This window comes from Fonsecaea pedrosoi (assembly GCF_000835455.1).
Source record: "Fonsecaea pedrosoi CBS 271.37 unplaced genomic scaffold supercont1.4, whole genome shotgun sequence".
NCBI classification, from domain to species: domain Eukaryota; kingdom Fungi; phylum Ascomycota; class Eurotiomycetes; order Chaetothyriales; family Herpotrichiellaceae; genus Fonsecaea; species Fonsecaea pedrosoi.
Window position 1 is genome coordinate 902,764 of NW_013550612.1, and position 23,919 is coordinate 926,682.

The 23,919-nt window shown below is 53.8% G+C and overlaps 10 protein-coding genes across 10 annotated transcripts; 1 reads left to right on the top strand and 9 right to left on the bottom strand.

Annotated features, from left to right (window-relative positions):
* Positions 1 to 342: 342 nt before the first annotated feature.
* On the bottom strand, positions 343 to 747 carry Z517_06117 (uncharacterized protein; the record flags this gene model as incomplete). The annotated part of the gene is made up of 1 exon (XM_013427859.1): positions 343 to 747. The coding sequence occupies one exon, from the start codon at positions 745 to 747 to the stop codon at positions 343 to 345; it is 405 nt and encodes a 134-aa protein (XP_013283313.1).
* A 999-nt stretch (positions 748 to 1,746) lies between these two features.
* Z517_06118 (uncharacterized protein) lies at positions 1,747 to 2,919 on the bottom strand (the record flags this gene model as incomplete). The annotated part of the gene is made up of 3 exons (XM_013427860.1): positions 1,747 to 1,968; positions 2,027 to 2,452; positions 2,506 to 2,919. The coding sequence occupies 3 exons, from the start codon at positions 2,917 to 2,919 to the stop codon at positions 1,747 to 1,749; spliced, it is 1,062 nt and encodes a 353-aa protein (XP_013283314.1).
* Positions 2,920 to 3,572: 653 nt separating this feature from the next.
* On the bottom strand, positions 3,573 to 4,580 carry Z517_06119 (uncharacterized protein; the record flags this gene model as incomplete). Its single annotated transcript, XM_013427861.1, has 1 exon — positions 3,573 to 4,580. The coding sequence occupies one exon, from the start codon at positions 4,578 to 4,580 to the stop codon at positions 3,573 to 3,575; it is 1,008 nt and encodes a 335-aa protein (XP_013283315.1).
* A 1,412-nt stretch (positions 4,581 to 5,992) lies between these two features.
* Z517_06120 (uncharacterized protein) lies at positions 5,993 to 7,495 on the top strand (the record flags this gene model as incomplete). The annotated part of the gene is made up of 1 exon (XM_013427862.1): positions 5,993 to 7,495. The coding sequence occupies one exon, from the start codon at positions 5,993 to 5,995 to the stop codon at positions 7,493 to 7,495; it is 1,503 nt and encodes a 500-aa protein (XP_013283316.1).
* An 822-nt stretch (positions 7,496 to 8,317) lies between these two features.
* Z517_06121 (uncharacterized protein) lies at positions 8,318 to 9,472 on the bottom strand (the record flags this gene model as incomplete). The annotated part of the gene is made up of 1 exon (XM_013427863.1): positions 8,318 to 9,472. One exon carries the CDS (start codon positions 9,470 to 9,472, stop codon positions 8,318 to 8,320), a length of 1,155 nt encoding a protein of 384 aa, XP_013283317.1.
* Positions 9,473 to 9,978: 506 nt separating this feature from the next.
* On the bottom strand, positions 9,979 to 10,698 carry Z517_06122 (uncharacterized protein; the record flags this gene model as incomplete). Its single annotated transcript, XM_013427864.1, has 2 exons — positions 9,979 to 10,516; positions 10,604 to 10,698. The coding sequence occupies 2 exons, from the start codon at positions 10,696 to 10,698 to the stop codon at positions 9,979 to 9,981; spliced, it is 633 nt and encodes a 210-aa protein (XP_013283318.1).
* Positions 10,699 to 13,127: 2,429 nt separating this feature from the next.
* Z517_06123 (uncharacterized protein) lies at positions 13,128 to 15,005 on the bottom strand (the record flags this gene model as incomplete). The annotated part of the gene is made up of 5 exons (XM_013427865.1): positions 13,128 to 13,950; positions 14,008 to 14,150; positions 14,230 to 14,486; positions 14,567 to 14,699; positions 14,823 to 15,005. The coding sequence occupies 5 exons, from the start codon at positions 15,003 to 15,005 to the stop codon at positions 13,128 to 13,130; spliced, it is 1,539 nt and encodes a 512-aa protein (XP_013283319.1).
* Positions 15,006 to 15,803: 798 nt separating this feature from the next.
* On the bottom strand, positions 15,804 to 16,329 carry Z517_06124 (uncharacterized protein; the record flags this gene model as incomplete). The annotated part of the gene is made up of 2 exons (XM_013427866.1): positions 15,804 to 16,037; positions 16,099 to 16,329. The coding sequence occupies 2 exons, from the start codon at positions 16,327 to 16,329 to the stop codon at positions 15,804 to 15,806; spliced, it is 465 nt and encodes a 154-aa protein (XP_013283320.1).
* Positions 16,330 to 20,037: 3,708 nt separating this feature from the next.
* On the bottom strand, positions 20,038 to 21,696 carry Z517_06125 (uncharacterized protein; the record flags this gene model as incomplete). The annotated part of the gene is made up of 1 exon (XM_013427867.1): positions 20,038 to 21,696. The coding sequence occupies one exon, from the start codon at positions 21,694 to 21,696 to the stop codon at positions 20,038 to 20,040; it is 1,659 nt and encodes a 552-aa protein (XP_013283321.1).
* Positions 21,697 to 22,075: 379 nt separating this feature from the next.
* Z517_06126 (uncharacterized protein) lies at positions 22,076 to 23,614 on the bottom strand (the record flags this gene model as incomplete). The annotated part of the gene is made up of 1 exon (XM_013427868.1): positions 22,076 to 23,614. One exon carries the CDS (start codon positions 23,612 to 23,614, stop codon positions 22,076 to 22,078), a length of 1,539 nt encoding a protein of 512 aa, XP_013283322.1.
* Positions 23,615 to 23,919: the final 305 nt, after the last annotated feature.

Here is a 23,919-nt window from a genome sequence, read left to right on the forward strand (position 1 = left end):
ATGTCTATTCCTATCCTATGGCCTGTCGTCCCCACACCATAGCATGCCTGCATAGCCTCGTGGCTTTGAAGCTGGCTCGCCGTCAGGTCAAGTAGGCACCACGTACCTAAACAACCAGAATCGCGGTGCAAAGTCTGGAAACACTGCCAGCTCACAAACCAAAACCCCTTCCTTTGCATTCGATTCCATCTCCAGATCTCGCTCTACACCACGTAGCCGCATAGTCCTTGCGATATTTATTGATTTCTCGACCAGAGGATCCCTGAGCGGACCCCCCCCCCCCCGCCCCCCCGGGGTTGCCGATGCCCAATTGTCGTAGAATCAGATCGTGTTGGGTTGGAATCAAAACCTCCCCCGCTGAAAATCCACCACCATGACCTCCTCGACCACACCCGTCAAAACCTCGACGCCGAAGCCCCGGTGCACCGGATCCTCGTGGACATACCAGTCCCGGTCCTCGCGGGACGCGAACTCGAGGACAAAGACGGCGTGGAACCCGCGGTGCAGGTCCTCGACGCTGACGTCGCGCCCGCCCGTGAAGGAGCGGATGTAGGGTTTGCGCGTGGCGGGGGACAGGCAGCGCGTTTGGAGGGCGAGGAATTGGTGCGAGATGGAGGCGCGGGTGCTGGGGGGGATGTGTGCGTAGAAGCGGAAGTGGACGATGTGGATGATTGAGTCGTCTGAGGAGGAGGAGGAGGAGGAGGTGCTGTCGATGAGGGTGTCGGGCACAAGGGTGATGGAGCCCATCTCTTTGCCGATGACCGTCTGATCTCTTGAGTATGGTTGATAGTTGATGTGCTTTGAGGCTGCCTGCTATATGCTATGCTGGGTGTTGGACAATTGACAACCCGACAATGTTAACGTATTTCTCTCCGCTGAAAGCCGTTGCTCTTATGCGATCTCCAACGAGTACCGCTCGCAAATGACACCTCTGGGACAAAGTCCTCGTCGAGTCAGTGTAGATACCTGACCTGCACTGGATGGATGTATATACAGTACCCTACTATGTACCTTCTATGGACCTACCGTATGAAGCAACTCCTCAAGGGTCCACCCAGCCCCGACACGGTCAGAGAGAAGCGACAACAGACAGACAGAAACATCACATCACACATCACACATCCTATTTCCTATTGCACCTCTGGGCCCGAAGCACTCTAGATTGACGGTCAAGACAGCCTCTCACTCGACTGGTACACTGCGGTCCAATTCCAGAAGGTGAAGCTTACCTACCCCGTGTTCGTGCTCGCATCATCGTGTACGGGCACACGAGTACGCGGGCAAAGACTGCGTGGGTCTCCGTGGTCCGTGGCCCGTGTCCCGTGGCTGATCACGGTGGCGGGACGCCAGGATGGGACGCGGATGGCACTGTGTCTTTTGCCGTCTCATGTCGATTTGAGTCGAGGCGACGGCGGCGGGCGGTAAGTCAGGGTAGTATTCGCTTGGGTGGAATCGCACTCGCAAGTCGTACGATGAGTGATGGCGCGGTGGATACTACGTGTATACGGTTAGTCAATTAACTAGTTGAAAGTATCTATCTAACTATCTGCTTGTACAGGTAGGCCGAGCTACATCACTAGTATATGCCAATGTTCAGATCTGGATTTCTGATTGTGATCCGTGCTCTGAGTAGTGTTTGGATGACTAACTGTATACTACTGGACTATACTACCTTCGGGCTCTCCCCTCCTGACTCCCTCGTCCCTCGGCTACTTCTAGAGAGCTCAGCAAAAACCAAGCTTCAGTCTAACACGTCTGCGGTCTCCAATTCGGGATCGCATACGAATTGTTCGGGGTAACCATATTGAAGGTCCCCTCCCACTTCCACGCGTGCAAGAACCAGCCTACGTTGTTCTTCTTAAAGAACTGGCAGTTGGCGTCGTACGTCTTCCAGAACGTCGTGTACTGCGGAGCACCAATGTCTTTGCTGCCCTGGTGTAGAACGTTGAGCTCCCATGCCCATTGTGTCTAAGAGGGAACTGAGAATCAGTCCTGTATCAGCGTTGAAGCGCTAGAGAGATCTTACCTCGGAGATGACAAGAGGAACAGGCGTGTAGTTCTTGTACCAGTGTACCTGGTCACTGATATAGTCCCAGGATCCAGAGATATTGTATCCGTGGTAGTACGGCATGATATGAGCATGGACAAAGTCGCTCTGCGGAAGAATCTGCTTCCCAACAGGACCGAGACCCGGTGCTTTGCCTGCTGTGTAGTTGCTACACAAGATGCCAGGACGGTCCCAGTCTTCGCTGATGCCGACTGGAATGCCATAGGGTTTCACTGTCGCCTTGAAGTCAATGAGGTCATTGATGAAATTGTCGCCGTCGTCCTGATCGCCGATCGGTTCGGTACCGAATTCAATGCTGTGAAACACGTAAGGCGCGATGTCCTTGTAGGTGCTGTTTGAAAGGATCTCGATAATGGAGCTGGCAATCTTTTGCCAGTATTCAAGCTGTAGCCAAGTTTGAGCAGACAAATGACAGCGACCAAGGGTTCCAAACATACGGGATCGCCGTTCAGTGGCCAGGCGACTTGGGCAACAACTCCCATGTCATTGGCGACAGCTGCTTTGATCAAATTCTCCCAAATGTACGTGGTGTAGCAATATGGCAGGTAAACCCTGATCAAACTTGCTCCAAAATCACGTTTCTGGCGCTGCAAGTCGGCGTTGATGCGGTCAAAGCTGTCGTCGTAGCACTCCCCTTCCATGGGATAGGAGAAGCCGAGGAAACCATAGGTCATGGATTGAGGGCACCACCACTCCTTCCTGGTCACGTTGGGTGCTTGGAGCGAGCCATTGAATGAGGCACTCCCGAAAGGAAAGCAGTTCACATTCTGACCTCGAACGGGTGACGCAGCGGGAAGGGCCCAGACGCTACTGGTAAGGACGGCAACAATAGATATCACGACAGCGCGCATGTTGTTGGTTAGAGACAGACTTACTCTGCGATGTTCTTTGGGACCCAGCAAAGGGTGGACAAGAACATATTGTATTGACCGACCACTGCGGCTAGGAACTTGTGCTTTGCGATTGACTGTCCGTGCGTGTACAGCATCCATCAGGAACGCACCAGCAATCATACGTGCCATTGTCCCTTTCCTGCTTGAGCTTGATACCGGAAGCCATTGAAGTGTAGCTATCGGTATGTGCGGAAGGAACAATGCGATCATTTTCTGTTTTGGGTCTGTCGAGCGCGCAACATGATTTGCTAGGGTTGACGTCGAGAGTAAATAATAGCGAAGCCGGAGATATGGACAATACTCAATGCCATCCGGGAAAGGGATGTTGAGATTCCGTACACGTGATGCCGAATTATGTTGACGCTGCCGATTGGCTACAGCCACGAGGCTTGCGGCCAGCCTTGTGCGGTACACGTATGAGGTGGCCTTTAGGGCTTCATCTTCTTACAGCCAACTAGGTCATCTCGACAGACCGCTCACAATATACTTCTTGTTCTTGTATATGACTCCCAGTGGCGAATCTAGCTGTTGAGTCGCCTCTGGCTGCAGAGATGGAATATACAGGGCCCATCTTACACCCTTCACTGCCAATCTCCCGTTTTACCACACATCTAAAATATTTCACCTTCGTACGTCATCTTTTCGACATCACTAAAGTCATGCGCATCACGCAATCTCTCATACTCTTCAGGCGGCAGCTCAATCATCAAAGGCGTGATTCCTTGTCCCTTGGTGCCGTGGATGATGCGCTCGTACACACCGGTCCCTGCGGGAACTCTGAACTTGGCAGTGCCGTGCCACCAGCTCGCCGAAAAGCCCAAGGCGATCATGAACCGCATGTCGTCAGACTTGTTGCAGACTCCGGCATGCCACAGTCTCATGTCTCGGAAGAGGATGGAACCTTTCTTCACCGTGGGTTGAATTCCAGGCAACGTTTTCTGTCTCTCGGCAACGTATTCGTCAGTGATGTGAGTTTCGCCCTTTGAGCCGGGCGGTGTCTGGGCCTCGGTGTTGAAATGATGCGTCCCAAGCCAAATCTCTGTCGAGCCGTTGGCCGGACTGGCGTCACAGGTATAGACATTGGCAACCACATAGAAAGGTGCTGGCGGGTGATTGCACATGGCGTCTGAATGCACAGGTTGCCGCTTGACGCCATGAGGCAAGGCGTTGTTGCCACTGACCATATTCCACGTCGCGTTCGGTCCCAGGTAAAGATTCACGGCGTGAAAGAGCAGCTTGTTCAGATAGACGTCGTTGAAGAAGTACTTTGACGGACTCAACGGAGGGCCCTGTTGAATGTTCTCGGCCCCGAAGTTCTTGTAGAGGTTCTCTTTGCTGAGTTCCTTCTTCGTGTCCTCGACCATAAATTCATTGATGACATCGAGGTGATCGGGGTTGATGACATCTTTGAGGATAACCACACCGTCCCGATGCATCCCGGAGAGGAACAGCTTAATATTGGCGTCATTGAACTGGCCGGCAGCCAATTCCTCTGGGGATGGAGTGACTTGAACAGGTGTATTGAGATGCTTGGCAGGCAAGTCTGGCATATACTCGTACTGGGTGATCATCTTGCCATGTTTGGGCTCGACCGTCCCATTGGTTCCGTTGGGAGACATTGTATCAATACGAAGTTGATGCTGTTTCGAGTTGGCTCCTGAACCTGTTTGGATCAGACGACCTGGGCACAATTTTCGCAGACTTGGTCTTGTTGTTATACAATCACTACTCACCCTTGTTGGATGCTCATTCACGCATCAGCAGGCAGAAACTCTCTCATCAACCGCAACAAGGCTTTGCTGACCAGCAGACAGTCTCATTCACGGGCCAGTAAGATCCGGACACCTGACTCACCGTGTTGGGCACGGATCGGAGGCTGCAAAGTTCCGTATAGGCTGCCATCTTCAGACCACATGGTGGAGACGGCAGTTGGGACATGCAACATAGGAACAGCTGTGAGTTTGTCTCCAAATATGATGATACGAGGCTCAAGGAGAGAATCAAAAAGTTGGAGAAGAGCGACGAGGCTGTCGAGGGTGGAAATTTGACCGCGTTGGCCAAGCCACTGACTGAATATCGCGGAAAAGGTGACGGTTCTTTGTCTGCATCGTGGCATCCCAACACATGGCCACACCGCAAGCTACTTGGCTGATTCGGATCACCCGCCTGATGACACTTTTGAGCGATGATGACCCTGTCACGTGCCTTTTGGATGAGGCCTAGACTGTCAAGAGCGGACAAATAGGGAGTCTATGCGTACAAGACAAATCTCCTGGGCTCTGGCTTATTTTGCCACGGATGGTCCCTCAGCAAGGGATGAATGATGAACTGATCGCCTCAAGATCCCGTCCACTCCAAGGAATGTGCCAAGCACGTCTGTGCTCGCTCTCCCTTGCATGCCCCCTTATGTTGAGACGTGAATGCCAACTTATGGAGGTTTCATTACGCGCCCAGACACGCAATGTTATTTTGATAGATTACGGGATTATACCCGTAAGATTTCTAACGGCAAAAGACATTTCAAGCTGACGGTAGTTGATCGATAGATTCGTATTCATCTGCCAGTTCACGCGTTCTGGATGCGCGTCTCAAATTCCACGTTCCACAAGAAGGTTTAAGGTCAAACAAGCTTCACGTTAGAGCTTCACACTAACTGTCTCTCACATACAGATTTGGAGACGCTAACAGCGTAGCGTCTCTCTAGCGGCTCGGCAGTCTCAAGCGATTTATAACAAGAAACAATGTTTTTCGGATGCAAGACCTTTTAAGGATTCGTACCGTAGACGATAGAGTTCATGTATTTTACCAAAGACAAACATTCAACACCAGGGGCAACGATGGACTCGAGTCAATTCGATGGAATTGCCTTTTCTCCCTTTCAGCGACTTTTCTCGTTTTCCCTTCTTTCACTGATCACAGAAATCCTCTTATTCCTCCTCGCTGGCCAGCAAGACTCTCCCACCTTTCAACAAAGAGTCACGAAAAGCCAGGGGCAATTCACACAGCGTCGCGTCCTTGTCCATGACCAGCTATGCCGTCGACCCTCGAGCAGGCTATCCCCCTCCTCGAGGATCTAGATAGTCCATGCGACAGCAGCAGTCTTGCACGAAGCGTCCTCGTCATTCCCGAGCACCGGCTATCAAAACAATGGACTCAGTTCTGCCGACTCTGGCTACGACTCGTCGTCAGCCTTCTCCCGAAATACATTCAACCCGGTGGTCGAAGTAAGGGCGAACTACCTCCCACGGCATACCTCGATGCCCTGCGCGGGTACGCGGCCTTGATCGTCTTCTTCTATCACTCCTTTCCGCTTCCTAGCATGTGGCTCTTCCAACAAACCTTCTTCCGCGTCTTTTTCCGTGGCGGTCCCGGCATGGTGGCCGTGTTCTTCGTCATCTCGGGCTACGTGCTCAGTTACCGCATGTTGAAGGCGATCCGCAACAAAGACCCGATCAAGCTGCTCGACAGCCTGGCGTCCTCGACGTTTCGGCGCTGGTTCCGGCTGTACGGATCGACCGGGGTGGCGACGTTCGTGGCAATGGTGCTCACGCAGCTGGGGTGGTTCTGGCCACACGCGTCTGATCGAAAAGAAACATTCCTCGAGCAGGTCTGGGACTGGTTCCAGGACTGGCTGGAGTCGAGTGACCCGTTTGCCAACATCCAAGGCTGGATCCACGGCTGGGCGTTCCGGTCGAGGTACCTGTACCAGATGTGGACTATCCCCGTCGAGTACCGGGGCAGCATCGCGCTCTTTGTCTTCTGTGCCGCCGCCTGCAAACTCTCGAGTCGATCGCGGATGGTGTTTCTGTGGCTGGTGGTGCTTCTGTCCTACTACTGGCGGGCCGTCTACATTGCTGAGTTCCTGATCGGCATGTTCATTGCGGACCTATCACTAATTCGACATCCCGAGCGCCTGGGCCGACGACTGCTCTTACCAACGCCACCAGGGCCTGCTGTTCAGGAAACCACCACCAGCAGCAGCAACATTGAGAAACCGATCCCCACCCCAACCTGGCGGCGGTGGCTGTTGGGGCGACGACGACACGGGCTCGCCTCCAAGATCGGCTGGGGCCTAGTATCGGCGACGGGCTTTTACCTACTCAGCCAGCCCGACGACCCGGACAGCAACACGGAGCTGCCGGCGCCGTGGCCGACGCTCCTGGGCCTGGTGCCCTCGCAGTATGGCGAGGCCATGTACACGTTCTGGGTGAGCATCGGGGCGGGCCTGCTGGTGCTGGGGCTCGACAACTCGCCGACGCTGCAGACCCCGTTCACGTGGTCCTTCTCGCAGTACCTGGGCGACCTGTCGTTCGGCATCTACGCCATGCACATCATCGTGCTCGAGAGCCTGTTCAAGCCCATCCTCAACCCCTGGCGCGAGGTCCACCTGGGCGAGTCGGCCATTGCGTGTTTCGTCATTGAAGTCGTGGGCACGGCGGCCGTGATCTGGGCGGCCGACTATTTCACCCGCGCGGACAAGTTGGTCGTGCGGTTCGGGCGGTGGATCGAGGTGAAGACATTTGAGAAGTGGTAAAAAAAAAAAAAACACGAGCCCGAGAATGGAGAATGGTAAAATATACAATAGCCATAGAGACTGGCCATCTACCGCGAGGGGTGTGGAAAGAGGGAGAGGGAGAGGGATCATTTTCTTTTCTCTTTCTCTCTTCCCCCAACCCTTGTGGGTCTGGAGGTCTGGTCAGAACTACTAATGAAAGAATTATGCTTGATGGCCTGGTGACGATGTTGTTTCTATTTTGAGGGAGGCCAATATACTCGACTTCTTCATAGTCGTGGGGAGTTGGGTATCAATCAATGTTGAAGAGATTCCTGGTTCCTCCATCGCATCACCTCCTGATCTGGATAGGTCTGGCTTCCCATTCCTGCCTTTTCGTTCGGCCCCTTCAATCTGCGCGGAGAAAGTATGCCTTTCTCATCCTATCCCCGTCTCGTCTCGTCCCGTCCCGTCCCTTCCGTGTGTCCCTCATCCCATCAATCGATCCATCAATCGATCGATCTTGATCCCGTTGTTGAAAACGGGTCACTTCCATGAACTGTTCCTCTGTCCGTCTCTCCATGCCTTTTCCATCTTTATCTCTCTACTAAGAAGCACAAGGCCTCCTGCGAGTGCGAGTGCGAGTCCGAGTCCGAGTCCGAGTCCGAGTCCGAGCCCGAGCCAGTCGAGGAAGACCCAGAAGAAGAGCTAGAAAGTGCGTCCTTGCGCAAACCTAACGCCTCGTTCCTGCTGCATCTCTTCTCTCTCTCTCTCTCTCTCTCCTTCCCCTTTCTCACCCACCTTTGCTTCTCCCCCTTCCCACTCTGTGAGAGTAGTCACAGACGTTCGATCACAGATTTGAAATCACTGCGCGGTATCGGGCCCCCACACAGTCTTTGCAATGTCGACCTCGAGCCGGATCTTGTCCCACTGCTGGTCCTCGGTCAACTCGTTGCCCTCCATGGTGCTGCTAAAGCCGCACTGGTGGCTGAGGCAGAGCTGGTCGATACCGCCGGGGCAGTACTTTGCGGCCTCGCGGAGACGCTGGACCATGGCGTCCTTGTCGTCGAGGTCGCCCTTTTTGCTGGTCATGACGCCGAGCACGACGACCTTGTGGGGCGGGAGGTGGCGCAGGGGACTGAAGTCGCCGGAGCGGGCGTCGTCGTACTCCAAAAAGTAGACGTCCACGTCGAGGTCGCGGAAGAGCACCTCGGCGACGGGCTCGTAGCCGCCCTGGGCAAACCACTGGCTGCGGTGGTTGCCGCGGCACAGGTGGATGCCGATGGTCATGTCGCGCGGCCGCTTCTCAATGGCCCGGTTGATCAGCGTGGCGTACTGGCTGGCGAGCTGGCGGGCGTCGGCGCCGTGGCGGGACTCGGCCTCGGAGCGCATCTTGGGGTCGCACAGGTACGCGAGGTTGGTGTCGTCGAGCTGCACGAACCGGCACCCGGCGGCGTACAGGTCGGCCAGCTCCTCCTGGTACACGCGGGCGAGGTCGTCGAAGAAGGCGTCCATGGACGGGTAGGCGTCGAGGTCGATGGTCTCGCGCCCGCCGCGGAAGTGCACCATGGTCGGGCTGGGGATGGCCACCTTGGACGAGACTTTACCGAAGACGCTCTCCCCGCCCGCCGCGGCGATCTGCCGCTCCAGGAACCGGAAGTCGTCGACCTGGATGGGCTTGCTGTGGCCGAGCTTGCCCGTCACGATCAGCTTGGGCGGCGCGAACCCGCCCTTGGAGGTGTTGGTCGACATCATGTTGCCGCGCACCTCGATCCCGTCCAGGTGCTGCAGGAAGTCCAGGTGGAAAAACGCCCGTCGGAACTCGCCGTCGGTGATGGCCCGCAGGCCCGCGTCGAGCTGCTTCCGCACCACGTCGGCGATGTGCTTGTCCTCGAGCTGCCGGAGGTCCGTCTTGGACAGTTCGCCCGCGGCCACTTTCTCGCGCGCCGCGAGGATCTCCTTGGGCCGTAGCAGCGACCCGACCTGGTCCGCGCGATATACTCCGGTTGGAAGCGGCATGACTCGGCTTGTTGTCTGGCTGGCTGGCTGGCTGGCTGGCTGGCTCTATTACCGAGTTAGTGGGTGTCCTTGCTGTCTATTTTAGGGATCGGGTAGAGGGAGGAAAACAACTTTGCAAACTTGGGTAAAACTCGATGATGCTTTGAAAGAGACCAAGGGGGGATGGATGGATTGAAAAGAGAGACCTCTCTCCGCCCCCCAGTCCCCTATGTACCGCTATTATACCGACTACATAATCCAATCCCGTCTCGCCCTCAAAAACCACCGCAAAGTGAAAAATCGAACTTTCTGCAACTGCCGGGGTATCCACCGAGGTTCCTTTTTACACGGGGGACGTCCCAACGTCATCACGACGCCAATTGGTCGAAGGTGCTGCAAGGCTGTGATGGGTAGAAAGGCAGAGCCGGGTGACAAGGCTGACCAATCAGAAGCCGACATCTCCCAAGCAAGCTTGTCGACGTCGACAACACTTGGTAGACCCTTCCACCCAAATGATATGACGCAACCTAACTACACCGTCTTTGTCTCCTGTAATCTTCCAGCCCAGTGGGCACCAATCTCCCCGGATGAAAGACATGGAAGAGCACTGTATACCCCAGCATGACGGCACCCTCAAAGACCCAGAAATACGCCTCGGCCGTCCACAGCGGGGAGCGCGGGGAGACGAAGAGCTGGACGGTGCGGAAGACGTTGCGTACGCAGATCAGCGCCATCAGCGCGAGCAACGCCGACAGAAAGGGTCGGTGACGGGCAGCGACGAGTAACCACAACCACCTGAGAAGGACGAAGAGAAAGGCCGCGTTGGGCGCGAGTTGCAGGAACAGGCTGGCCTTGAGCAGCGCGAGGGCGGAGCGGACGGCGCCCGTGCTGGCGTCGGGGTTGAAGTACGTGGACGCGCCCTGGGCGGTGCAGGAGATGACGGCGCTGAAGAAGGTCCAGATGACGACGTACGAGAGGCTCAGGTTGAGGCGGGGCCATGATGACTCCGCCGCCGTGACGGAATAGAGGAGCAGAAGCATGTAAAGCGGGAGCGTGAAGATTGGTCTATCTCCTCCAGAGACGTCGGTCAGCACTCTGTTTCCACCCCCTCGACTCGAACCTGTACCTGCGGCAGTGGGAGATGAAACTTACGTGGCGCTGTAAAAGAGCCCCTGGATCGCGCTCCCTTCACCATCTGCATCATGGTCGTGTGCGGCGACCTCGCGACAGATGAACCCCGCCGTCATGACAATGCACGCAAAAGGCAGCGGCCACGTCGTCTCCCAGCATTTGTACTTGCTGCGCGTGATAACCAGGTGTTAGCAGGCTGACACAAATACTTACAATGGCAAGGGTTGTCGCGAGGAAACTTCACACCTGCTCTGCCATGTATGAACCGCACAGGAGACGGCGAACAAGACTGCAAACACGGCAGATGGACCTTTCTCCATGTTGTCAAGGAAGTTGTTGATGTCGGCTTTGGCAAAGGTTAGCGAGGTAACGATGTTTAAAGAGCAAAGGTGAGCAGAAAAGGACAACTGACGATCTGGAGCCATGGCCTCGATCGATATTGGCGTGAGAGGGGAATCTTTATCTCGTAGGGCTATCACAACAGGACTCAACCACGCCAGACCAAGGATATCAATCGAGATCAATTGGATTGCAGACCAAGACTCCAACCGAGAAAGCGGTAAGGGATCGTGACAAACAAGAACCACCGTTGGCATATGTCAGTCTCAACCCATGATCATGAAAGTCGTCTCATCTTCATCATATATGTGTCGTCCGTACGAAAAGCATTTCGTAGGTAGTCTGCCACGTCCCTCGTATTCGGGAAGGAATCAGCCTTGCCTTGTCTTGCCTCGCCTTGCGTTCCATCACGGACGGGTCGTTTCCCCGTATTTGTCCGTCCAACAACCAGTGTCGACAGGTTTCCACCCACAAGAGCAATTCCACCATCTTTTGCAAGCTCAACAATGCGGTGCGTTGATATTCTTTTCCAGCCACCTGGCCATGGCAAAAGTGTGCCTTGCGGATATGCCCAGACGTCTTGACTGTACGGTGAATGGTTGTGATTGGCTACGTGACGAACAGTTATTGCCCGTCCAAATACGAATACGGCGCGACCTTGCAACGCATCGTGTTTACCGAGGACCACGAGACCACGAGCCAGCGGCGCGGAAGAACTGTTGATCCAGAACAAATGCTTTGGTCAAGATGGGGTCCCCAACATCGAAACTTGCCCGACTCCTCCCCAGAAACGAAAAAAAAAAAAAAAACCCACAAGTTATTGCGAAGCGAGAGGGCCTTGCTTAGCTTTTTGTTACGTGAAAGGGCCACTCATTCCCATGCTCTTGGTGGCAAGCTCCGAGCCTCATTAATGGTGTAGGACGAAAGGGGTAAAAACTCTTAATCACCCTGTATAAATTCCACAGCAGACACACACACACTGGTGGTAATCGAGTACTAGGTTCGAGAGCAGTAACTGCCACGGTGATCTCTTGATGACAATATCACTGGGACATAAAAGCCAGGGGCATCGTAAGCGGCCCCTAAACTTTCATATACTTCTGTCACGTCCGTCTTGTAATGGGTAACAAGTGCGTTGCGTCGCTGCGCTCGACTCACACAAAATCCGTAGAGGTGGTGTGATCCCACGTCGATCACATCTGGGTGCTAGACGCCGTTATGCTAGGCCGTCAGGGATACATTTCGTCTCTGGGTGTTCGGATCAGACACACCCCTGCATATCCGAGTCGTAGTTGATTGCCCCGACCATCAGATGTCGCGTAGAGGCGTCGCTCTCCAAACAACCATTGGTTGTCCGAATATGCGTATATGCGTTTCTTCTCGCCCAGTCGGGGACAACACCCATTTCTTGCCTGTCGTCCGTCATGTCGCTACAGGGGTTCAAGAATCCCGTCACATAATCACTGACAAAACTCGTCCTTTGACCCAGCGCGCTTGGCAATATTTCCCAAAGCGTCTCTATTCTGCGAGCAGGACGAATGCATCTCGTCTGTCCATTCTGTGGCGCCCAACGGCATGGTATAACTGGTCTGAATATTCCCACCGGTCAACTGGAGCATTGGTGGTGTGGATGGAATTCGCCGCGCGCCGTTGTCCCTTGCATCGTCAAGGAGGTGGACCGAAGCCAGGACCATGGCAGTTATTCGGAGGGGCTATCGGTTGGCGCTCTCGAAGCATACCCCTGCGTATGGCCAGGTCCAGAAGGACCCCTCAAAGACCCTAAGCGGAACCGATGGACTTGTGATTCCCACCAAAGCCAGGAGGCTTGAGCGATCGCTTCCAGACCTGCATGTTTAACGCGGCGTGAACCGATCTCGGGAAAACGAGACTGGCTCCAAATTTGGGTTTGATTGGGTGATTAACAAGCACATGGTGATCATCTGGTTTCACGGCCTTGTATGCTAGGCAACCTGTTCGAGTGTCGCACCTGAAAAAAGTTGCAAAGCATTACCAACCAGGTTCATATGCAAAATACCGGCGTGCAGCACAAATTGAGCCCTGTCGTATCCGTTTCGGAATAGGAGACAGTTCGCAGTGAGGCTCCCAGCTGTGTTCCGATGATCGTACACAGTATCTGTGGAAGATTAATCCAAAGGGTCTAGTGAGGCCCTCCAGAATCGGAATGATTCGTTCAAGCACACGTCCATCAGTATTCTGACGAGAGTGCCTCACTGTCAGGCTCGGGGGTCAACTGGAGATCGGCCAATCTCTCCACGTAAGCGGCCGTAGGACCCGATGTTATAGAGCGTGCTGGCAAGCTGAACTCCTTGTTCGGCATCAACTCGAAGGCAGTCAACATTGGTTGCATGCCCCCGATCCAATCGTCGTAGGAGTACGTCAATGCAAAATGTACCCTGATCTGCAGAATATGGCCGAGCAAGTAATGCGGCGTGTTAAAGGTGGCGCTGTGGAAGATCAACACGACATAGTAGAGGAGACCAATTTCCTTGTCCCACAGGTTGTCCAAGTCGGTCTTCTGAAGGGCATCACGGATGTCCTCAAGTATGGAAGTCCCTCGCGCCACAGAACGCCAATGCCTGTTGCTCTCCACCGATCGGATCAACAACACCGAGGTCAATCTGCATGCTTCGTAGACGTGATCGTCCGAGGACGGCAAGTCGGGCACCTTCGAAGACGGCATGGCCAATATGCGCTGGCCCAATGACATCGATATCGTTGCGTCCGCGATCAGTTGATGTTGCGAGGAACAGGTACTTCGCCGAAGCCAGATCTTGACCACTGACTGCATCATCTGAAGGAGAAGTCGCAGGTGGTCGCGTTTCAGCAAGGGGAACGGATCTTCGCTCGGGTCTATTCGCCCATCGTAAAAAGGGGAATAAAGCTCTGGGTCGGCTCGAAGTCTTGAATGCCATCTGTCTTCAAAGACGTGTTCGTATTCCTTATACGCCGTTTGTGTATCTATCGGAGGAGCCAAGCCAGGCACAGGTATGTGGCATCTTCTCGAGATTCTGCGCGGATAGTCAGCCTTTGCTACATGAGCACAATGAGGTCTCTCGTTGTCTCACGCAATCATTAGGATGATCCTCAGCACGTCCTTGCAGAATCTTGAATCTTGAAACATGTTCATATTCTCCGCCTCTTTGATGAGAACCGCATAAGCATTGCGGTGGATGACATATTCTTCAGCTCCGGCCGGCTCTCCACGAACCTACAAAAGTCAGCGAGTCGGTTCACCCGTGCCGTTGGCGCTGACCACGTCCAAGGAGGGCTCAAAATCTCACACTTACTAATGCACACGTGGCAAGAGAAGCGACGGCCGCGATGCAGCTGATGATAGCAACCTGGGAGGGCTGCTGGATAAGAGTGCGAACACGGCGCATGGCCTCCAGCTTCAAAGCAGTAGTCGTGGGCGACGTCGACTTTGCATTTAGCCCGTCGAGATGGACCGAACACAGAAGCAGCATGGAAGTGAAGAACGTGCTGTCTTTGGTCCCTTCGGGCCATACGCTCTGTTGCATCCTTTTCTGATTATATACCGCGAAAACTAGACACCAGAACAGGAGGCAAAGGTCAGCAACCTCTGAAGGAGGGAACATGAGTGCGCCGGAGAGGCCAAGGGTTCACCATTATGCTTGACCTCGTCCAGGATCCCTGGTATGTGTTCTTCTATCGCCAGCTGTGGCAGAGACCGAAATGGATCGAGTTGAGAGCCAAAGAAGATGTTACCAGCGCGATTGCGGCGTCGCCGTGGTACAACCTGGGGGAAATCAGGGATTAGCTAAGCGCCCATCCTTGAAGTACCCATGGTGGCCATGAGTTCATGGCGATTAGACTGTGGTCACAGGTGCTGGCAAGATCTGTGCGATGCAACAAAACATACCTGGCCAGTCTGACGCCTCGTCCGGTGCAGTTCTCTCGTAGTATGTGCCCTTATTTGGCTGATCCCCGCCTTGTCCAGAGCGCCATCAGCTCCCATCAAGACGAATTCGAACCCAGCATCGCCTCCCGCCTTCTTCTTCGCCGCGTCCCATTTGCTGGCATGTCGAGGATGATCGCTCGCCATGGTTTTGCAAACACCGGAAGCGGATAAGGCGGGACGCACGTGTGCCGCCCGGGCCCTCGACCCACGACAATAAGATGTTGGATTCCAGGCTCCTCCTTTTGTGATTTTGAAGGTTTCGCCGCCGACACAACTGGTTGCGATCAGGACGACTTCTGCCCACAAATATGTCCGTGAAAAGTTGCCCCGGTTCGGAGAGAGAGGGAGCCAGACAATCAGCTTGCCTCGCGAAACAGCGACGTCTGTGGAATACCTTGTCCCAGGCTGACGAGGGAGCCTCGGAATGCTGGCGGGGGGCCTCTCAAACCACCATTCTTGGTACTGACTCCATCGGCGCCCCCAGCTGTTGCCCGTAGTGTCACCCAAGTGTCAGTGGTTGCGCGGATGACTAACGCACAATGGGTCAAGACGGTATCCGACGGTGAGAAATGTGGCCAATGGGTTGCTCGCCAGCCACAGTCCCGAGCTGCTCACGAAAGGCTGATTCCTCCCCACTCCCAAGCGAGGTCCAGAAAAGTCAGCAGCGACCTTTTACCGGATCCGGATTCCCCCCTCTCCAAGGACAGATCTCAGAAGAAACCCTCGATCCACGGAACCTAACCTTGCATCGACAGGCATGCCAGCCCATGAGGCGAAGTACTCCCATCGCAGCTTTCATGGGGATAGATAATGGAGCGATGCAAGCAGAAGAGCTTTGAGATTAGCAGGAGCTCTTGACGTGAATTAGCCGGCATATATGTATATATATGGGTACATGTAGGTTTAGTTCCCTCGTCGCGGAGTCGAATAAGCCCCAACTTCTCAATCACCCAGGGAGTTTGACTGTACCGATGCCAGTAACTCTTGAAAAGTTCGCAGAAGTCGCTCATGCTCGCGACTGAGACTCTTGTATAGTTGCTCGAAATGGTCTTTTCTTCCAGTTGCCCCTTCCAGTTCTTCCTGCAAGGTACGCAATTTCGCCTGGGCTTCTGCTAAGGCTTGCTGCTGGCGAACCCGAAAGGCTCGTTGAGCAGCTCGATTCTGCGCCTTACGTCTCTGTGAGATGGCTTGTCAGTGGATTTGGTCATCGGCGCATTTCATCTATGCCTACACTGACCTCGTTCCGGGTAGCAATCGTCCCAATGGGCTCGAAAGACGCATTCAAATACTCTGGGGTGCTCGGTGTACCACTTCCATCATCCGGTACAGTTCTTCTCATCAAAAAGACGTCGTGATTTAGATCAGGCTGAATCAAGCACGACACGCTGTTTGCGTGCCCTGTCGGGTCGCCGTAAGGTGGGTCTCCAAAACACATGGAAAAGTCATGAGCTGGCTGAAGGAATTCCATCGTTGGGCTATTCATGCTCGTGAATTGGGTGGCAGGCGACACTCTGTTCTGCAAGGAAGAACAGGGCGATATCGAGGGGCTCGTAGCAGGAAGGCCATAAAACTCGGGACAAGTACCGCATTGACAAGGCGCACGGTTCCTGTCGGGTAGCAGTGCAGGTTGAATTGTGTCTTGTGATGAGGACGATGTTGGTATTTGCTGGCAAACGCAGCTCCCGGAGAAGGCCATTTCAGAAGCCACGCACATGAAGGAAATCACTAGCGGACGAGCTCGAACTCGTGTGCCTGGTGACGATCTGCTGGTTGGTTCAATGTCGACTTTCCACCAGAGTTCCACCAGAGTCAAGGCCAGGTTCAACCCTGATATTTGGGTACGTTTTGGAATAGTATATTAGAATCAATCCGCTCCGTAATGGTAGTATCTATGGGGAGTACTGCAGAAACCACGGAGTCCTGGGAGAGTTGTCGCTGTATAGTCGATCAGGAGACAGTCGATGATCAAAGAAGTATCCTTTATGACCATGAACGGAGCCATATGGACAGGAAGAAGCCTCGAGAATAAATGATTGCGTCTCGCTAGCAGCAGGGAAGTTGGATTTTTTCCGACGGCAACGTCCTCCCGTGTCATTGCCATGTGCTGCCAGGGCCTTCAGTTCAGAGACGTTGAGTAGTGCTCGTCAGGTGGGAAGCATCAAGCGACTAGATTGACGGACTCATGCAGATCAGGCCACTAATTCGCCAAGTTCAGGCACCTTCAGCCATGGGAAACTTTGAGGGCGCGTAATCTGCGGCTGTAACGTGGGAGAAATCGTATACACCAGTCGGCCGTCCGCTGGGATGATCACCATATATTACGGATATAGCACCTGATTCGTGCTCAGTACAGAGGCTGCCATCTAGAATACATCCTTGAAGCAGTTGATGATATCTGCCAGTTGTCTACAAGGCCATGCCGCCCGGCCCTGTAGCTGCCTGCGACGGAGCAGGTCCGACGATTCCCTGCTCGGCGAGAGCATAGTCTCGGGGTCATGGACTGATAGGGAATGCAACATGCAGCGTCCGGGGAACTCCATCATACAAAGTGTACGGTCCCTCCAATATAGATATTGATCCGGGAGGTCAAGGCGCACAAAGGCTCGGGTATTGGGCTCTCATATGCACAGGTTCGTCCGAGCCGGGAGTTGCAAAGCGGCCGTATCTAATGAATGCTGTGCCAGTATGACATGTTCACGCAGCCTACCTTCCAGAGCTGCATCCCATTTTCGCCATGTGTTATCCTGTGCAGAGATTTGAGCAGCAGTGACTGTTGTGGCTGAGTCCGCTTTCAACACTGTTACTACCTCTTTGAAACGTTGCCTCCAGGACAACCGTGCTAATCCAAGAATGGGTTGTGCAATATAATCAACGTTGGTGGATAATCGACCTCAAGGTGGTGCTGGTCGACCTGGTCCGCGCTTGAGAAGCATACATGAGGCACATGGCGCTTGACAGCCACAAATTTCCCAACATGTACACAAGCTTGTGGCCTGCCAAACTTGGCGGTGTTTCCATTGAGCATAGTGCTCTTTCACATTCTCTTTCTCGAAAGCCGCGTGGTAGCTCTATCGGTTAGCTTTGAATGTATAGCCTGGTCACTAGCGATATTGAGAACTTAGACTCTTTGGGGTTATTACGATTGCCCGACCAATTCTTTGTCATGTCACCACAAGAGACAGCACCTTTGACCCCCTCTTTTCTTTGGCAAGTCGGAGGCCAGAGCTCTGTTCAGCAGCACTGAAATCTGCTTGTTCAACAGGTTCGTTTCCGCGGTGGACCCTAGAAACGCCTAGTAAACGACATCGAAACGAGGTTTGTCTTCGGCTTAGTCAATGGTCTGCAGTGGGAATGTAAGCAATACCCGCAAGGCTGGCAACGGGGGGCGACAAAGGAAGTCCGTATAGAGGCCAATCACAGCCTGCAATGTTGCTGGATGATACGTTCGACCAATCGCATTGTACAAAACTACCATCCTTACTGGCTCGCGGTCTCTGTTTTCCGAAGCTCCAGTTGTCAACTTTTCGGGCAGGTGGTGGCACCGTCCGGACCCAGAGAGCTTCCAAACAGAGCGAGGGAAGGGCAAAGCGAGGCTGGCGAAGACTCCGCATTCGCTTAAATTGGACGGTTGCATTCGATGGCTTTTCAGTACCTCGTACAACGATATATGTCCTTCTCCTGCCTTGTAAGTGACTGCCCTCTCCAGAGAAAATGCGGGTTGAGACCACAGATACCGAAATTGTGGGTAACTTAGTGGTAGATCCTATCGATCCATTGCACGACTAGACCGCTGGAACATTGAGCAAAATGACAAATCGTCCGTTCGAACACACAGCTCATAGGCAAATCCCCGTCGACTGTGAAGTCGTGGGAATGTGCGGCACAACGTCCCGAGACCAGCTTCTGCAACCGTATCATTGACATCTATATCGTGGTGGAAACGTCGCCAAAGCTGTTCAGGTGGCTTTGTGAATGCTCCCCTGTCACGATACCACCCAGTCCTCCCAGTCCTTGCCGAGGATGGAAACTGTATTGGGTGGACTCCCGACTGAATCGAACCTAGTTAGGCAAAAGGGTTTCTTGATTGCGCATCTCATGGCAATTATGGTGGCACGTCGTTGCTTTGAACATGTCATTGAAGGTTCCGTGCACCGACAGCACATTCGCCCGGGCTGAGACGAGTAAAGCATGAGACACTGCGGACGAGTTATTTCTCGATGCTCGGCATCTGCAAAGGGTGAATGTGTCAGTTCGGTCGAAGTCGTTGTGGCCACGGGGGCCTGGCTCACTCCAGGGTGCAGCGGTGGGTATTGCGGCTGGCTCGTGGCTGATCTGATCGCGTTCGTGAAACAGCATTCACCACCCACGGGAACCTCTGCTTCGATGAAATGTTCTTGACCGACACTTCGCAAGCCTCGATGATAGCCATATACACCCGTCAATATTGGGTACATGTTAACGTGAGGGACAATGGTTTCCTGCTCGAGTATCAATTCGTCGGTGCTGCGCCGACACTCCTTCCGTCATACTGCGCCCAGCTCATGAAGACCAGAACGCTGACAAAAAGGTCTAACAGTTCATACACATCAGGTTATCTGCAGCTAACATCTGCAATTCAAAGATCGTCTTACGAAAGACGCAAGCTCCCTTACATGACGAGTGCTGCAGGGGAAAATTGCTTGTTATCAAAGCACTGGCGAATTGTTTCGAGGGCCCACACGCTCCGTTGCCGCTAGCACAGAGATCTTTGGTCCAGCAAGGACGGGAAGGCATCGAAGGGTTTGCGGAACCTCCGAGCTCGAAGAGGGAGGCCACTTGAGAGTGGAGGCTGGTTCTATGTTTCGAATGGAAGTTGTGCCGTTCTGTAAAGGGTAATTAGGCTTGACGAGACTCCTTATCAACAGTCGCTGCGAAGATCTGGGTCCGTTTCACGAGGATTGTTCCTTCTAGTCGATTACGACAGCTCTCGGTTGGCATCTCGGTTGGCATTTCGGTTGGCATTTCGGTGTGCATGGTTGGCATGATTGACGCATGGCCCATGAGGTAAGCTTTGTTCGTGACTTATCATGCTGTTCTGGCAAGTGGCCCAAGTTTGTCAAGGAATCATTTGCACTGTTGGTCCCCAGGTCTTAAGCGGAAACCCTGACGGAGTGGCCGCAGTTGTCCGGGTGCTTGTTTAGCCATACAAGACCTCACACACACCACCAATCGGCACATCCATAACCGCATCCGTTCCTTCGTTCCAAGCAAGCCTCCAATTTGGGTGCGTTGCATAGGCCTCTTGCGTCTCATAAACGTGTTGGTTTCGAACTGAAGGCGCAGTTGTCGGGATGAAAGGATAAACCGAAGGATGACTAGGAGCATATGCCGCATATCGACCTTCAGAAAGGGGAAACGGTGCGGAGCGAGAAGTCCGCGAAAATTGGTCGTCCCATGCTCGAATGTCTGATGGTGATGAGTGTTCGATATTGGCTCGGGAGGACTTTCGCTTTCCTTTCTCCTTTGATCGATGAGCCCCATCAACTCCAGTTTTGGAAGATTTCTTCCCTCTCCCACTCTTTACCCTTGCGCTTTCCATATCTCGTTCAAGCCTGACCCGCTCTTCTAGCTCCTTCATCAGTCTTTTACTCCCCCCTTTCCTAATTCGCCCGGATTCATCGAGGACAGCAACATTTGTAGTGGCATCGACCATGCATTCTAGGCTCGTCAACGGGAGAGTGAGATATTCGACGTTGTAACTCAAGAGTGCAACGTATATGAAGATAAGAAGCATGACTATCCAGGCAGGTATGGCGAGAGACCACCACCTATTCGGATAATAGGTGATCCCTAGAGCGTGGAGGAAGGGAGATGGGAGATACGACCAGAGAATGTAGATTAGAAAGGCGAGTGTCGAAGCTAAGTATAAAACAAAGCCATAGTACTCGTACGTCGGGACTTTGGGTGATGTTGGCGGAACTGGGTGTGCGCGCCGAGCTGAGTGTGCTACGGCTGCTTCAGTATCGTTTGGGGTCTCCACGTCGGAGCTGTCAGGTGTGGTTGGCCGAGTTGAGGCAGTTGAGCGATTGAGCAGAGAGGGAGGACGGAGCAGAGAAGTTAGGCTGGGCGAAGGCGGCAGGGGAGTTGGCGGACGATTATAGAATGGAGGGTAGAGCGGAGGAGGTGGTGGAGGCGGAAGAGCTGTCGTTGACTGCGAGGTGTGTAATCCGTCTCCTTGGTACAGTGGTTGAGAATGCCCTGAGGTTTGTGAAAGCGTGGGTCGAACTGGCAATGAACGCACCCGAGATAATGATTCTGGTCTCTCTGACGCCGATGCTAAATGCGCTCCTGGTCCTGTAGCACCGTCATGAGCCTGTTGTGAGACTTCTGTGTCCAAGGTCTCTTCAGAGAAGACTTCTCCTTCGTCTTCTTCATCCTCTGATTCCGAAGTCTCCTGACGAGAGTAGTGAGACTCGAAATCATCGTCGTCTAATGTCACCCCTGCCACATCAAGCTCCGAACCGTCTTGTTCGGCTCTACGCTCTTCCGAGGGTGAAGTTCTTCCGCTAGGGCCACACGCATCATTGTCCTCGTCTTCGCTCCCCTCCTTATCTTCGCCACCGAGCTCGAATGCGGTTGCGGCCCGAGACCGCTGAGGGCTTGGTGTTGGCGTCGACAAATCACGTTCCGGGATGATCATACGAGGTCCTGTAGGAGTGCGTTGATCACTGGGAATTAACGCTGTTGGAGAAGGTAGGTTTTCCAGGTACGGCCGCAGGGTGGGAGGGAGTGATTCCGATTTCGAGAACGGACGAGGGCCTAGAGCAGGCGAGCCACCTCTGCTTTGGGGAGGCATCTCTGAATCTTAATCGAAAGGGAAGGTCGCTGGCCCAAGTGGACGCGTCGAGGAGGGACATGGACGAAGCAGAACGAAGATCTCAAGTTGGCAAGGTTGTTAGTCACGTGATTATTTGGGACGAGGCTGCGTCTCGTGGAAGCGACTAAACTGTCCTGTACATCAAGGAAGATAGACTGACTGAATAGTTCGAACTGATATATTTTCATCCTTGCCGCGGAGGCAATCATCTTCCGAGGGTCCTAATACCATTTAATAACCCTATACTTTTGTACAATTTCGCTAGTAAAACCCAACTCATAACGTCATCAAAGAGTATGATCACTCTCGTTCCTGGTAAATATTTGACACCCAATATCTTCTCAAAATGGAAATCCTGTCACCTTTGGGCGAATCCCTCGATACTCCGCAGACCTAGCCCTATATGACCTCCACTACTCATGACCCTGGTCGAAGTGAATGAGCCTGCACTACTTTTCCCAGTCCGAGGAGAAGGCAAGGGCGGAGTGGGGAATTGACCCAAATCAAATGGCTGTGGTTTCTTTGGGGTCATCAGACCTGGATTTGTTGGTACTGGAACATCGTGTTTGGTCGTAATCTTGCCCAATCCTTTGATGGCTTGTCCAATACTTTCACTTCGTCTCCGGAGTGCCGAGAAAGATTTTTTCCTCTGCATCGCTGGTCTGGTGGCGAACGGGTCAGAAGCTTCTTCGTCGGCTGGGGGAGTTGGGAGGGTTGGTAGAGCCGTCATGTTAGAGCCTGTGGGCCCCATCGTTGCGTATGAAGTATTCTGAGAAGTGAGCGGGCGAGTAATCGAGGAGAGATTTCCCGAGCTCGTTGATGCGGCGGGGTTTTTCATCACATAATAAACGTCCGACCCAGGCGTACTCGCAGTGGAAGGTCTGCTCACATGACTTGAAGGCCGAGACGATGATCGCGTCTGTGGGAGAGGCGTCGTCGCAGTCGTAGGCGTTTTGATGAAGCTTTTGATACTGCTCATGCGTGCGTGGCTCAGTGCAGTCGACAGCCGCGGCATACTGGACTTCCTATCGGCCTTTGACCTGGTCGACTCCTTCGTGGACAAGAGTAGCGATTCCTGGCTAGCATTGGCGATGAGTTCGAAAGCATTGGCGGGAAGGTTGGGAACCTCGACGAGAGTAGCTTCCGCCGCAGGGAACCCAGAACGCACACTACTCATCGACTGGCGCTTCGATGGTCGATCCGACGTTTGGGCCACAGTCTGCGACAGAGGGCTTTGCATCGAGGCCGTCCTTCGTTTGCCTCGGTGGGTGATGCTGACTATGGATATCAGTGAAGGTCGGGATTTGGGCTGCTGGTAGGATATCGGCGTGGCTGTTTCAATTGGGGAGAAGGTTTCCTCATTGTCGAACTCAGGGCTGAGGGCTTCGAATAGTGGAGAGTCGAGGACTGCCGAATAGCGGTCGTATCGGAAGTCGGACCAGGAAGCCAGGGAAGCTTGGACAACAGGCTTCGGAGAAGGTGGCACGATAACACGAACCTCGTCGACCTCCATCTGTTGAAGGACCTCCTCCTCATCTGGTATCTGTATTTTGAGACCTGCCACCTGCAGTGGGCCGGGTGAGGGTGGTTTTCCAAAGGGAGCTCTGTTCAAGGCCATGTCGTCCGGGGTCAAAACGCTCCTCTCCGAAGGTGTCTCGACAGATGACTCTCGATTAAAGCGCTCAGCGTCCATGTCGACTTCATCTGCAGAACTGTCTCCGTCAAGGCCATGCGCGGGGTCGGACACATGTTCCGCCATATGGTCATACATCAAAATCCTCCTCTTGTGTTCAGCCAGCTTCTCTCGATCTAGAGCCTGTTGCTGCTGTCGTTCTTGGAACTTTTTCCTCCGAGCAGAGGCAGAGCTCATCTTTCGGGCTTTGAGGACCTGGTCCATGGCGACGGTGGAGAGAGCGAGACTGGTAGACGGTGTAGAGAGATCCGAGGATGACGGGAACGAAATTTTGTGCGAAATCATGCGTGGAACAACGGGCAGCGAAATCTGGAGAAATCGGACGGGGTTACAGAGGATGCCTGGCTGCTGCACGCAACTGTCACCTGGAACTCTAAAAGTAGCAGGATCCGTTTGAAGGCACTGAGGCTGCGACAGGGTTTTCAAATGGAACGGGGGCAACCCGGACACGCAGATCGGGCCATGACACAGGACAGCGCCAGGCTTTCGAGCCTCGCCAGCTTGAAGCG